This window comes from Harpia harpyja, chromosome 1 (assembly GCF_026419915.1).
Source record: "Harpia harpyja isolate bHarHar1 chromosome 1, bHarHar1 primary haplotype, whole genome shotgun sequence".
NCBI classification, from domain to species: Eukaryota; Metazoa; Chordata; class Aves; order Accipitriformes; family Accipitridae; genus Harpia; species Harpia harpyja.
In genome coordinates, this window is record NC_068940.1 from 9,258,632 (window position 1) to 9,273,382 (window position 14,751).

General features: G+C 46.7%; 1 protein-coding gene across 1 annotated transcript in view; it reads left to right on the forward strand.

Moving 5' to 3' along the window:
* Positions 1–579: 579 nt before the first annotated feature.
* GFOD1 (glucose-fructose oxidoreductase domain containing 1) overlaps positions 580–14,751 on the forward strand; it is a 75,679-nt gene continuing 61,507 nt past the window's right edge. The window contains exon 1 of the mRNA XM_052815897.1: positions 580–1,214. Coding sequence (XP_052671857.1) covers positions 962–1,214 — 253 coding nt within the window. The 5' untranslated portion in view covers positions 580–961. The remainder of the gene's footprint in view (positions 1,215–14,751) is intronic.

Sequence of the window (14,751 nt, forward strand, 5' to 3'; positions counted from 1 at the left end):
GGCCGGGCATCCCGGCCGGGTGGGCATGGTGGGAGGTGTGGGTGGGGGAGCCGGTGTCCGACGCCGGGGTTGAGGGCAGGGGCCGGGGTTCAGGAGGGCAGCTCCCTCCTGCCTGAGGGCACCGCGGTTCTGGAGAAGGCTCGCCGGAGGAGACCGCCTGAAGGCCAATGAGTGCCACTAGCTCACACCAGTTCGCCGCTGTGGCTCTCCCAGCTCTCCTGTGCCTTTACCGGCCGTGACCCCCCCACGACGCCCCCATCACCACGGCCCCTCATCGGCACTCCCGTGGGGGAAGAGGCGTGAAGGGGGGGGGGGTGTCTCCCGTGCCCGGCAGCGCGGGAGGGAGCTGCCCCGAAACAGGCGGGCGGGAAACCCCCGCGGGTCCCGGGACCGCCCCCCCCCCAAGCCGGGGTACGCCGGCCGGCGGGGCGGTGCCCGCCTCCTCCCAGGGGGCGCCCGGCAGCGCCGCTCCGCCCGCCGGTGCACGGGGCGGGGCCGGGGCGGGCGGCGGCCAATGAGTGCAGGAACACCCGGGAGGTGACAGCGAGGCTCCGCCCTCCCGGCGGCGAGCGGGCGCCCGCGGCGAAGATGGCAGAGGAGCGGTGCTGAGCTCCGCGCCGCCGCTACCCCCCCCCCCGCACTTGTTGGCCGCCTGCGCCGGGGGAGGGCGGTTATCCCTGCCCGCCCCGCGTCCGTTAAGGGAGAGCAGCGCCGGCGTGTGGGATGGTGCGGGCATGGCGGGGCAGCCGGCGGCCGCGGCGCTGCTGAGGCGGGGGGCGGCTGGTCCCGGCCCCGGCGGCGGTAGCAGCAGCAGCCAGCGGGGGCTGCCTCCTTCTCCCGCCCGCCCGGCGGCCGCCTCCCCCCGCCCCGGCCGGCGCTGAGGGAAGGAGGGAGCGCCGCGCCGCGCCGTGCCGCGCCGCGCCGCCCGCCTCGCCTCGCCCCCCGCCGCCTCGCCGCCGCCATGCTGCCCGGGGTGGGGGTGTTCGGCACCGGCCTGACGGCGCGGGTGATCGTGCCGCTGCTGAAGGCGGAGGGCTTCGCCGTGAAGGCGCTGTGGGGCCGCACGCCCGAGGAGGCGGAGGAGCTGGCCAAGGAGATGAGCGTCCCCTTCTACACCAGCCGCATCGACGAGGTGCTGCTGCACCAGGACGTCGACTTGGTCTGCGTCAACTTGCCGCCGCCGCTCACCCGGCAGGTCGCCGTCAAGACCCTGGGTGAGTGGGGCGGCGGGGGCGACCCCGCTCCGGGCTCGGGCTTCGCGCTGGCCTCGGGCTGAATGAAGCGAAACCCCGCCTCAGCGCGGAGTTTTGCCTCGGCTTTGCCTCCCCCCCGCCACCCGCCCCGTTTATTTGGAGAGGGGCTGGCCGAGCCGCGCGTGCCCGCCGCTCCCCGCTGTAGCAGGGCCGAGCGCCGGCGGGGGGGGGGGGGGGGGTCGGTGGCGTTGCGGTAGCTCGGTGTGACACCCTGCGTCCCCGGTCCCCCGCCGGTCCGGTCCCTGGCGGTCGGCACCCGCCCCTCCGGGATGCTCGGGCGAGCCTGGGGCAGGGCCGGGCCTGACACCCAGCCCACGCAGCGGGGAGTGGGGTGGGGTGGGGGGGAGCGGGAGGAGGGAGCAGGTGTCACCCGTGTCGCGGTGAAAAGGGGAAAGTCGCGGTAAAAAGGAGAAAATAACCGTCCTGCCTGCGTTTGGCCGGCGGTTTCCATAGGCGGCTGGCAGGCGAGCGGGGAGCTGAGCATCGCTCCCGCGTTGGGGGCACCCGGGCTGCTCGGGGGGGGCCGGCCCCCAGCTGCAAACCAGAGAGGGAGGCGGGAAAGGGTGAGAGCAGAGGAGACGCTTTTACACCCGAGGCTTAATGAAGATCACGTACAAAGGGAAGGAGGGACTGAAAAAGTAGGCATGCACCGTTGTAAGCTTCTCTGGCTTCGAACGTGCAGAAATGGGCCGCAGCTCCCTGTCTCCTGTGTGAGCCCGAGTCTAGGCTTTACTCTTTCAGCTTCGTGATCTCTGGTCCTTAAACACTTGTTTTGTGATGGATTTTAGTGGGAGCACCCTCCGGAGTGAGGAAGTCTTAATTTGTGCCTACAAGTATAGGTGGGAAAGGGTAAAAGTGAGGGGGAAATGCTGTGAGTCATCCTCGTTGCAGAGCGCGTTGAGGTTAACAAGTCAGGGTGGCTGGTTTGGCTCTGGGGCTGCAGCTGTGTAGGCTGATCGCTATCGCTTTCAGCCTCATAAATGTGTGTGGCGTGTCGTAGTGTTACATCGCTACTGGCGTACTCATTAGAATTAGTTACCGTTCAAACGCTGCTAATACCACAGCCAGCTAGTGTTCTCAGCCTTTAAAATCAAGCAGTTAAGGGAATTAAGGCAGTACCTAAAAAACCTTAAGTACAGCGTAGGCATTTGTCTGGAAGCCTTGCTCAGTGTTACGTTCTGTACTTGGAAATGCTTGTCTTTGAGTTAGAGCATTTTCTTGTCTTATTATAATATACTTTTGACTTTTTCCTCGAGATACAATGCTTGCACCAGAAGCCGGACTTGCTTGCCAGAATGATGTGCGAATGGAATGTTACGTAGAAATATATATCTCACAAAACATATATAAAATACAGTATCAAGGTAATAAGGTTTCATGTTTGACGCACGTTAATTTGGTGATGATTGTGTCAGTTTTCCTGTGATACTCTTTCCTGCAGGTGTTGCTCGTGGAAGTGCCCCGGCTTGCCTGTGCTCTTAGAGGTGGAGTCCCATGAGGTTTCAGGCAGACACGAGGCATCTGGCACAAGAACAAAATTTCTGAAATAATAAAGAAACACAATCGGTGTGATTTTTCTGGAGGGCTTAAAGTAGTACTATGTTTTGTCCCTCTCTGAATATTTGCGGCTAAAGAAAAAAAATCTGTTCCCAGACATGTGCTGAATTTATGAATGATGCTGACAATTGATGTAGCTGAGATGCTACTGATAACTTGCTGATGCAATCTGCTAACAACAGACTGGAGGAAAAAAAAAAGGTGTTTTCTCCCTAGTTAATTTGTTTTCCTCCCGTTCCCCAAAGGTCATTATTTCTATGCTGCAGGGGTCGTAAAATGTGTTTGAAAGCACATGGAATGGTCATTAAGTAGGGATTAAACATGTTACAAGGTGATAACATGCAACACGTGATAACTTTTTTTACTGTATTACTTAAAGGATTATTATTTACAGAAATATCTCTTGGACTATAAATAACTCTTCCCCTGATTATTTCAAGGTTAAATTTTTACTGTTTGGTTGTTGTGGGTTTTTTTGTTTTTGTTTTTTTTTTTAAATTCAGACATTGGATCTATAACAATGAAAGTTCTTGCATGTTCATACAGGTGCAGACAGGGGGCTAGAGCAGTGGTTCCCGAACTGCTGAGAGGAATACCTCCCTGCTGGCAGCTCCTTCTCCTGGTCCTGCTTGTGCTTCATGGCTTGGGAACTGCTGGGCCCTGGAGTGATTATTTTGCTTTAATCACTGAACTTTCTGTTTTGAGGGGAGGAGTGCAATTGCATTCGTCAAGTGGGGGTTTCAAAAGCCTCTGGTAAGCAGGGGCAATGTTGTATAGATTGAGGAAAGCAGAAGCTGGAAAAACATTCCTTACTATGATAAGGAAAGGATGTGGGTCTTTTTTTTTTTTTTTAAACTTGATTTTATGGTTTTTTTGTGTTTTTTTTCCTCCTGAGATTTCACACAAGAAATATTACGCAGCAGCTGGTGATACTCATAGATGGTTTTACTCATAGGTGGAGGCTTCAGGAGGTCTAAACGTGATGCCCTGCGTTGCAGCAGAAAAGGTTGAGAAAGGCATGAGTTCTTTGTTAATACACCCAGGTCTGGCTTCCGTATGAGAGGAGGCATATCTGGCCTGGGAAGAGACAGGGACCAACTTTTCTTTTGTACCTGTATTTTATTTTAAATTGGCTTGTTGCTCAAAGCTGTGTTTTCATTTGGGGAGGTTTCATTATTAAAAAGTAAAGCCCGGGGAAGCGGTTGGCGGTGTCTCTGTCACATGTCTAGAGCTGTGTTTACACTCTGAATTTGCAGTATGTTCAAATCCACTCTGGCCTATTTCTGATGCGGACTCCGGAGGTGAAAGTGGGGTGAAACAGGTGTCCCTGCAGCTGTGTTTCACTCGGACAACTCAATGGGAAAAACTTGGTTGGTTTGTTTTCACTGATACGTCTGACATGTAGATGTATTGCTGCTTAAAACATGCTTTTGGCAGGGTGGCCCATCAACTACTATTAAAACACAAATGTGTGAATACACACCCTAGCTGAGGAAGTCCCCAAGCTGTGGCTTCCTGGAAGCTGTTGAGGGGAGAAAATGGGAGAAACACAGCTTTAAACTTGCCCTGTTAACTTTTCCTCTAAGCCTCTGCTGCTTGTCTCTGTTAGAAACAGGATCCTGAGCGGGGTCTGACTCTGTGTGGTGGTGGTTTTCTAGGAGCTAGACCAATGTTGGGCAAGTTTCTGGAACTGACCAAGTTCAAGAGAGAACTGGAAACCAAGCTGGTTTGGATGATGACTGAAAGCACAAATAAAACCCGTGGTGTTTTATGTGAAATAAGCCGATGGCCTTTGTCACTTCTGTGTGAAAGGAATCAAATTCCTTGTTTGCTTCTGCAAAATGGGGCTAATCGACCCTTTCTCTTTCCTGCCTACGGTCTATCCTGCTCGCTTAGGAGCCCTTTTGTTTATTGCTGTTTGTACTTGTTCCCTTGTAGCATAATGCAAAACTACTGTCCCCACTGACTTACTGCTTGGTGGTCAAGAAAGATCAATGGCTGAATGTTTAGGTAAGCATAGAAAACAGTCCTAGTGTTGAATTGGGGTGTTTTCCCTTCTCACTGAGCTGAAAAGTTTGGCATGTTTGCTAGAAGTGGTCTGCTTTTCCCCTGCCACATGTTGGCAATACAGTTGTATCTCAGACCTGTTCAGGCATGGGAGATGTGTTTGCATACAGGCACAAAATATGTCACCAGAGTGCCTATTTGTGCTCGGCATCAGAAGAGTTGCTGGTACAGACAACGTGACGTGACCCTCCACCTAGTTCAAAACTGTCAACACATGACTTTTCACAGTGTAATCCCTCCCCCTTCTCCAGTTAAATATGACATTCTTCAGATCCTGACTGAAATGGTTGCCCTGTGTGACTAAGTAGCTGCCACATCAGGCGAAGTGATTTACTGCAGGCGGTGCTGAGAAGTTCTTGATGACATTTCATCTTGAAGTTGAAGGGGAAGGCACAGACGCTTTTATGTGCCTGGTCCTGTTGGTGCTTGAGTCAAGTCAACTCGGCTAAAGAGAACTTGTTCCTGAGGTTCGCATAAGTGTTTCTGGGGAGCAAATGTTTTGCTTTTGGGAAGAATCAAGTATCAGATGTTTTTAAACCATGTCTCTGGAGATGTTACCCTTAATTCTATTTACAGTGATTTTGCTTACTCTTTCATCTTAAGTTAAGGACAGGAACACTGAGCTCTGTGCTGAATATTCACTGCATTTGTTTGCAGCCATGTCTACATAGTATTACTTTTTAAAATGTTTATATTGTAGTAGCGCATGGCAGGAGTCTGTTCCGCCTGGGGACTATACAGAGTATGACTTTCCCAGCCCTTCAGAAGTTGTTCCTCTTAAGGAGCACTTAAATTTGTTTGCTGACTGGTGCTTCTTCTATACTTGATTGTGGTCATGAGGGAGCATCTTTATTTAGAGAGGAACATAAATAATACTGCTCAGATCCTTACATTCCCACCCGTTCCCAGGAAGCGCTGGCATCACACAGGCATACTGTACAGGCCCACTGTCTGGAATATGTTTGTGAGAACTTCTTGTTAAAGCACTGGCAATGTTATCACTGGATCTACCCCTGAAGTGGGAGGAACATCAGCTGCAGTGAAGTAATTCACAGATCTGATGCAATCTCTAATTAATTTCTACATTCCTCTGCACCCATGCAAATCAGACAGAGGTTACAGCGTTGTAGCAGTGGATGGAATTTGGTCCAGAGTTTGTAAAGTGGATAGAATCCATTGGGATGAGATGCTCTATTAAGGAAAAACATCATGATTATTTATTATTAATAGCAATGTAATATCTGTCCTGCAGTATTGAGTTTAAGTTTGACGTAACAGCAGTGACTTTCAGCAGAACACTCCCTTGTACTTGGAAGGCAGATGACTTTGCAGCATATTAAATGTGAATTATGGTCATCTTCTTGCAAAAGAAAAAGTCAGATGAAGTGCTGTCTATCTTTAATCAGCAGAGCTAGCAAAGGCTGTGATGCCTTTTTTTGCACATATTAGAAAGTCAGTCCAAAGAGCCTGCTGGCAATTGGCTGCAAGTCTTCTTCCTACTTGAGTGATGATTGTATACCACAGAAAAATGGCACCTAGCTCTGCCATCGACCTTTTTCTCTCAGTACTGCAGACCTTTAATTCCAGTGTTATTCCTGTAAAACTCCTACAGTGGTACTGTGGGATTGGGCCTCTAAGACAGTTAAGAGAAAGAGCACTGTTCAGGTACTGTTTAAAAAACAACAAATAAAAATAAAAGACACCTCCCCCCCGCCCCCCTTGTTTCCTTTCTGGCCTTAAAATCAAGGCCGTGTTTTCTTTTTTCCCAATTGTTCCCTTCTGTCTGAAAGTAACCACCAGTTCTGTTGATGGAGTAGTAGGGGAGGTCAGGAGCCCAGTATGGACCAGACTTGTGATACTGGTGCACTGAGCTCATGTTGTGATGATGCACCCAAATTTGCCTAGATTAAGGAACAGTCAGTTGTGATTGAAGTGGTTGTATTAAACTGCATGAGGCATGAAGACCACCATTGTGATCCTCTATCCAGTTGGGTCAGTTTGTGTTGCTGCAGTTTTGTCCTTAAAAGACAGTGTCTGGCCTAGGGGATCCCAGAAGGCTGCAAAGACGACTTGCTGTCTCTGGACCAGCGTGGACAGCTGAAGCAAGATGGGCTGGACCTCTTGAGGACTGCTGCAGGTCTAGTCTTGTGCCCAGTCAACCGGAGGCTGTAGAGATGTGGAACGTAGCATCTCTCAAGTTTAGGAAGTTACCATCCTCTGTCAGAGGTTACTGTGCCCTGTAGGTGAGTTGCCTGAAACAAATGTATGCCCAAGCCCTCAGCTGCCCTACTTCTTCCTGCGATTTAAATGGTAAAACATGATGCTGGAGCATAGATGCCCTCCTTCCATCTGCTCGGCTTCTGGGGACTTGGACCTTCAGCACAGGAGCAATGAAGGAAGCGAGAGCAGCGCTGGCCTCTGCAACTGCCGACGTTTGATCTGTCATGCTTTGTTAGGCAGAGCCCATAGTCAGGACAGTGATACTTTGATGAGAAATCTGACTTTCTTTTAAATATATGTTGGGTGCTTTTTTCTTTTTTTTTTCTTTTTTTTTTTTTTTAATCTTGAGGTAGGCAAGTCATTACAGCCTTTATCTGTTTCACTGCACTTTGAACACTATTCTTCTTGCACTATTCTGGTCTTATATTGGTGTTAGCAATGGTGGCAAATACAGCTATTTTTCCTACCATCTGAGGTACTGGAAAACCTCAGCTCTTCGAAGACTAGTGCACACTAGTGCTATTACCAGCACAGGTCTTCCCAGGGCATCCTTGTCAATGTTAACAGTGATGCACTAGCATTAGTAATGCCATAATGTCTTGATTTGGTGTTGAAAATAGCTGAAAGAGATAAGTACCTCTCTTAGGCATGGCTTCTGGCATGGCTGATGAAGATTTGACTAATGTGGTGTTAACTAGGAGAGGACTGGAAATAGTAAAATCATCTCCCGTGAATGAAGCAGGGATTACTGCATCACTGCTAAAGGTATAGGCATGTGTGTCTAGCTTTGTGGCTGTGCTAGTGAGGATCACCTTTTGTATTTCTCTTGCTGGCACAGTTGGTAGAGCGGGTATCATGTAGACAGCATCTTGTGCAACTTTTTTTTTTTTCTTTTTGTTAAAATGGCACAACGGTGCTGTGGATGTTGTTACACAAGCAGAAAATATGTAGCATAGCTTTCTTCTATGAGAAGTGTGTCCTGCTTCTGGTTCTTCCAGGTGTTGGAAGAATGTTAAGTAATAGGGAAATTAAGCAAGAATGTGTAGATAAATGCGGAGAAAGGAAAATATGTTAGGCAAATAAAATCACTAGATTTTCAAGCTTCCCACTGTTGCCTCTTCTCTTTCTCTCTTTCTTTTTTCTTTTTTTCTTTTTTTTTTTTTCCTTCAAGCCCTCTCATGCCTGAGATTGACACTACATGCCAGAGTTTTGCTGTATGACTCCAGCCATGGATAGTCAAGCACAGTCCCTGATGGAGGCAGGGTAAAAACTGCAAGATGCTAAATACGTTGTTTCGTCTGCTTTTGTTTGAGAACTAGGTAAATTGTGTTGGAGTGTATTACAAGTTACTGTCCTTTTCTTTGTATGTGCAGTAGATTTTGCCCACTTAGCAGTAGTGGTGGCAAAGCACTGAGGATGAAAATGGAGTTAAATTTTTAGGACAGCCAAGATCGGTGTTTTTCACAGGCCACTGCAATGCAACAACACCCTTCACTGTTAATATCAGTTTGCCACAGCGTTATCTGGAGTTGCTATGAATTGTTCTGGTTTCCTCCAGCCACCAATGCAGAAGCATTTACCCTACTGCTTTTTGTTTATTACTCATATAATAAACTCTTAGCTCATAAGAGTAAGCTGTCAAAGTCAGGGACTTAATTTACAAAGTCAGTGTGCATGCAGGTAACAAAACCACATTCCTTACAAACAATGATTTCAGGTCTTAAGTCTTGATTTAAACAAATTGATTTAAATGGCTACGTAATTAAACAGGAACAATCCCTTGTGTAGGTTCCCTAAATCGATTTAAGGCCTGGTCTGCACATAGCTTTTTGTACCAGTATAATTATGACTGCAAGGGATATGATTTCTTTAATGTAGTAATTGCTGCGTGGCCGTTAGAAGTCCAGCTGGTGTGACTCCTGGCGTGAATGCTGTTCTGCTGGCATAATGGCATCTGTATTTGGTACAGGTTATTCCTGCTCCTGTGCAGGCGTGAATTGTCAGTTGCATATATATTTAGAGCACTCAGCTGGTATAAATGTGTCTGTGTTACTGGTGTAGCCCAGCTCTAGATGTATTGGTACAGCTGTACTCTGTGTAAAGGTGGTTGATGTATTAATTTAGGTGGTTTATTGTTGTGGACACTGGGAGGAATCCTGTTTGGCTTTTGGGTCGCTGCGAGCTTGGAGGCCTTTGAGCAAAAGTCCCCAAAAGGTTTAAAGAGTTTTTCTGTACTTGTTCAGGAGCCGGCTGTGCTAAAAACGTGGTGGTGAAGAGCAGAGGAGGCTGGGCCTTGCTGCACTGCACAGCCGGCACTGACCACCGATGTCAGACAAGACTCGAGCACCTGGCCAGTGTAAGCGTAATTATCCTTGAGCACTGTGGATGCCTCTCGTAGCTGCACTTCCAGATGGTGGAATTGGCATCCAGGATAGCATAAACACCAGATCTTATTAATACACAGGTCTGACCCACAGGGTAACAGGAATTTTGGGGAACTGTGGAGGATGAGAGTTTAGCCCCGTCGTCTTCTTTGGGAAGAGATAATAGCATCCTTTGTTTTAGCCCAGCCAGGGCTAATGATGAATGTTATTGTTTATCAGGCCTAACTCCCAAGTATGAGCACAGAAAATGAGAACATGGTGTGAGGAGCTTGGTTGGTAGTAATATAAGGGTAAACATAATGATTTAACACAGGGAGTAAAATTACTTTTGTCATTTGCTACTGTGCTAGAGTTTAACCTCAGGGTGAAAACTGGTGCCTTCAACTCCATCGCAGCAGCAATCACAGCTTTAGTGAAGCAGATGGAGGTGAAAAAAAGGTAGCAACTTTGTTTTGCTTTCTGATGTTTCCATGGCTTTTACCGGCAATAAAGACCCTTGTTTTGGCACTTCCTTGCAGTGAATGTTTGGCAGGCTTCAGCTCTTCCATCTGGCCATTTTTTGCCAGGAAATGCCCAGAAGGGAGGTCTTGGTTGAATTAAATACTGTCTCTAGGGTACTGGGCTTCACATCGCTAATGAGAAGCCTTAATGTAGAGAGCTTTTCAAAATCCAAATAGAGTCAAGCAAGGAGAGAGAGAACTATAAAATAGTAGTTATCCTTGCTGTGCTTGAGTAATGTTGCTTAAAAATGTGAAACTGAAGGCTAGACTGAGCACTCAGAATTCTTTCTGTTGGTGTCTATATGTATGCATTACATAGAGTTCCATATATGTATAAAAATGAAAAAAAGTCATTAAGATGAAAATTACATAAATTAAAAATTCCTGGAAGTCCCTCCCCTTCCTTCACTTCCTCAGCCCATAAAAGACAATGCAATTGTTACTGTTTTCGTGTGGGGATAGGAAAGGGGAGAGAATACCTCAGAGAACATCTGAAACAGTTGCAGCCAAGCTCGTGCATGTTAAATTAAATTCCAGAAATGTGCCTGAAAAATGCATGTAAAAGCTTGGATTCTGATCCTGCTTGCTCCACTGTAAGTGCAAGTAAAGCTCTACTGGATTAAAGGAAATAGTTGAAATTATGATGATGTTACCAAGAACATGCTGTGGCCCGAAAGAAAAACTAACCGTGCTGCAGGGAGAGGAGCCTGGCCTTGCAGATCTGTGTCCTCTTGGCAAAGACATCTCTGTCAATTTAGGAAATGATTGGTGGGAGTCTTGGGACACAGTTCTGCAAACCTTTGCTTACTTCAGTAGTCTCCTTGAAGACAAAATTCCTGTCTCCTTTCAGGGAATATTTGTCAGGCACAATAATTCACGTGAGTAGGAATTTGCTTGCAAGCTGCTTTTGTACCAGTTCATCAAAAAAATCCAAAGATATAGCTACATCTGTGCAATTCCACAGTTCGATATGGTTGTGCTTCTATAACATGTTATGGCAGCATGTCTGCAGGAATAAAAAATAAGATGGAAAATACTTGGAGCAGAGGTGCTTAGAAATGTTAGCCATAGCCTATGAAAGTCTATCACTAAACGAACGTGGCAGAGCTTGCAGAACTCTTTTGTGACTTGCTGCTTGCCTTGAAAGAACTTGACAATTTAGTTCATGGTTAAACAATATGAGATGCTCTGATAAAGACTCATTTCTTGGGCAGAGCACTAAGCAGCACTCGCTGAGACTCGTTTGTGGATACAGCGTTATCCAAATAAATGAGAAGGTGTCCTGAATTTTGTGTCCTTGGTTAACAGGTGGGACTCATTGTTCATATTGCTGAAGAATTCTGCTTAAAAATCCATGTCATGAGATTCTTGGTTTGCAGGGGTGACATCTTTGCTAATCTAGCCAAAGTACATTTGGACGTCATCTATGACTATTGGCATAGCTTGTGAGAACCATGGACCTGAAATGTAATTCTGGCTGTAATTTTTACTAGACTCCACCATCTAACTATTAGGAAAAAATACTTTGATGCATTGTATACCTAAAATGAGGAAAGTCTATGTTCACAAGCCATCTCGCTTCTATTTCATAAATGCTGAGCTGTTTGTTTGTGAGATTCAGTGCTAGCTAGCAGACTTATTTATGCCTTTGATTATAGTGCTGTCTCACAGCTCTTCTTATAAATTTGCGTTGCTACTGTGGTTGTCGTCATTTGAAATTACAGATTTGTTCACATAGGCGAAGGTGATCCTTCACAAGGCCTGATGTGTACAGATGTTTTGGCAGCTGCTGAGGCCACACCTGCTGCCATCTGTGTGCAGAGGGACCTGACCCCTTATGTGTCAGGTGCAGACAAAATTGTTGCATTATACCCTTGGTGTGTGTTCGATGAGACTCCTATCTGCTCTAAGCAAGGGTGGCATGATGAGAATAAGCTTGAGGATTTCTGTTCTTAGCTTTCATTCTCTGTAACATAGATTGTGTATTTTAATTAGATTGCACCTACCTGCCTTCCTGAAGCTGGTTTCATCTTTCAGGATTCCCAAAACTACAGATTAGGGGTGGGGGAGCACGGGAGGGACTAAGAGACTTGCTGAAGTTTGTGTGGGAAACTGGTGACAGGGACAGAAGCCAGGTCCTCTGATGTCTGCTCTTCTCTTTCACTGCGGGACCTGCTGTGGCTGAATGCTGTTGAGTGGATGGTGATCATGATAAATGCATCGGAGCTGCTGGAAGAGGACCGATCCCTGTCACTCTGGTTGGGGCTTTTCCCCGGGTGGCTGTGCAGGTGGTCTAAAACCAGGGTGGGAACAGAGGAGTGGGGACAGTGCAGGGAAACCTGAATCCCAGTTGAAAATAAGCTCTACGCTCCTCTTGTTGGTTTCCCTTTTTAATGTGTACAGGGCAGCTTGTGAAGGAATTGCAAGGACAGTTGGAGGGGACTGTCTTCTCCAGGGAAGGTTCATGGCTGGGATTGAGTGATCCGATGCTGTGTCGAGTTTGAGGATTGTATCTGGCACTGAATATTTTGTGCGTTATACCAATAATCATCTTTCCAGCGCTGGAGCTTTATTTAACAGATGCTACTAAAAAAAAAAGATCTTATTAAGCCAGCTTGCCATGAGCAGTGATGGCTCAGCAGCTGGGAGACTTGTGTATTTATTTTTAATAAAGTATGGAGTTTCTCTTTAGTGTATGTTATGGCCCTCTGCACACTGGGAAACCCCTTTCTTTAGCAAATGGACAGGGCCATTCTGGGCTAACTGGAGCAACTGCCTTTTTGGAAGACAGACAATAACATACACATATGTAATGTTGGTTGCAAATACAACCTTGAGCATCAGCTTAAGCCAATGTGAGCAAGTTCAGATTTGCAGCTGCTGTTAGGAGGTGCTCAAATGTAAAAGGATACTTAATTTCAGGTCTGGGCATTTTTTCAGCCCTGTAGAGTACTTGCCTAGGGCCTCCTGCATTGGGAAGAATCATCTGAGAGCACTGGGCGAAAGAGAGTAGGGTGCTGGTAGTTGCTGGAGCTGTTACGTACTGTCTCAGCACAATTGTGCTTACAGGGAATTTGTGCTAGATGGAATCGCACTGTATGGGGCCACATACGATGTCTTTCCCTGTTTGGTTACATCTGCATTTTGGTGCGTTTCACCAAGTCGGTTAAATAGGCGGGGTATTTGAAAACAATTCCTTCGCTTGGTGCTCAAAAGAAAATTGCGGGGTGATGCTCAAACCGCTGAATCGGATTTTGGCAGATCGTTAAAGGCTCCCTTGAAGAGTCTTAAATGCAATGCAACAAGTGTGATATTAACTGCCCTTGTGAGCTCTTTGGTGTAATGAACAAGGAGTGGATTTTGAGGCTTTTGCTTACTTTGGGGAGGAATTACTCATGTCCTTTCACTGAAAGGGTTGCATCAAAGAATTAACAGCACAGGAGATGCCTCTGCTGTAAGGTTAATTTAATAGCATAGAAGTATAAGAAACTTTTTTTGTTCCTAAAGAATATATATTTTTACCAAGGCACTGACAGGATGTGGCTTTGGCCCTCTATTTGAGGACTGTGTGTTTTCAGAGTCCTCTTAGCAGATGGTACCTGTGCTGATTAAAGTTTCCTGGTCACAAGTGTCATATGTTTGCACCACAACTCTGGAGCAGGGCAAGGATGATGGATATTTCTAGGTTTTTCTGACTGTCTGTCTGGTCTAAGTACACTAGCCTAAATTACATGTGGACTATGTGGTGCTTACAGCTGGGAACTCTGAGTGTAGGAACCAAGCAGATCATATGGATTATACTCTCATGATTGTAATGAGTGTAAATAGAATCACAGAATCATTTAGGTTGGAAAAGACCTTCAAGATTGAGTCCAACCATCAACCATGCCCACTAAACCATGTCCTGAAGTACCCTGTCTACTCGCATTTTGAATACCTCCAGGGATGGTGACTCAACCACTTCCCTGGGCAGCCTATTCCAATGCCTGACAACCCTCTAAATATATGTATATATTCTTCATCCGTGTATCAAAAATCTCTAGAACAAACTTCAGATGGGCTTGTGCTGTGGCAATAGGATTGTGAAGCTGCTACAACTGTTAATGCAGGAAGAACTAAGAGTATCATATTCTTCAAGTCCTGCCAGCAAATAAAAATACATGAATTTGCAATTGAATATTGTTCATGGAATAGATATGTCTAGTAATAAGATTACCTTTTCAGTCTTTCCTTTCTGTCTTTTTCTCTCTATCTGTTCTTTTCTTATCTCACCTGGTACAGTAAAGCCTGTTAGGGCCCAAAACTAATATCAGGGAAAATAAAAGTGTGGGTAATTGTGCTACTTCAATTTGCTCGCAGCAAACAGTGGGTGTAGTTTCTTGGGGGGGGGGGGGTTGGAATGGCCACAGAGAAAGAGAAGTCAGAAAATTAGCTTCAGACTGAGACTTTGTAGCTCTGATTGGAGAACTGTGTACCATGAGCCTCTGTTCTGATTTAATGCAGCTGTGCTGTCCCAGTATCCAAACCTGTAATTGTAAGACTGAGACATGGATTGATGTGGATAGTAGTTAGGATATTAATTAAAATACTGTGGATGATGTGGGGAACAATATGCCTTATGTGCTTTATTTAATGACACTTGAGAATAATTCATTCAAAATGCTGTGAGTTGTCAGTCCTGGGTCTTGTTTCTTCTTCTTCCAAGCAACTGTAAATTGCTTCACAGAGTGCAAGATGGTGGAAATTCAGGGCCCTAAGACAAAACAAGGT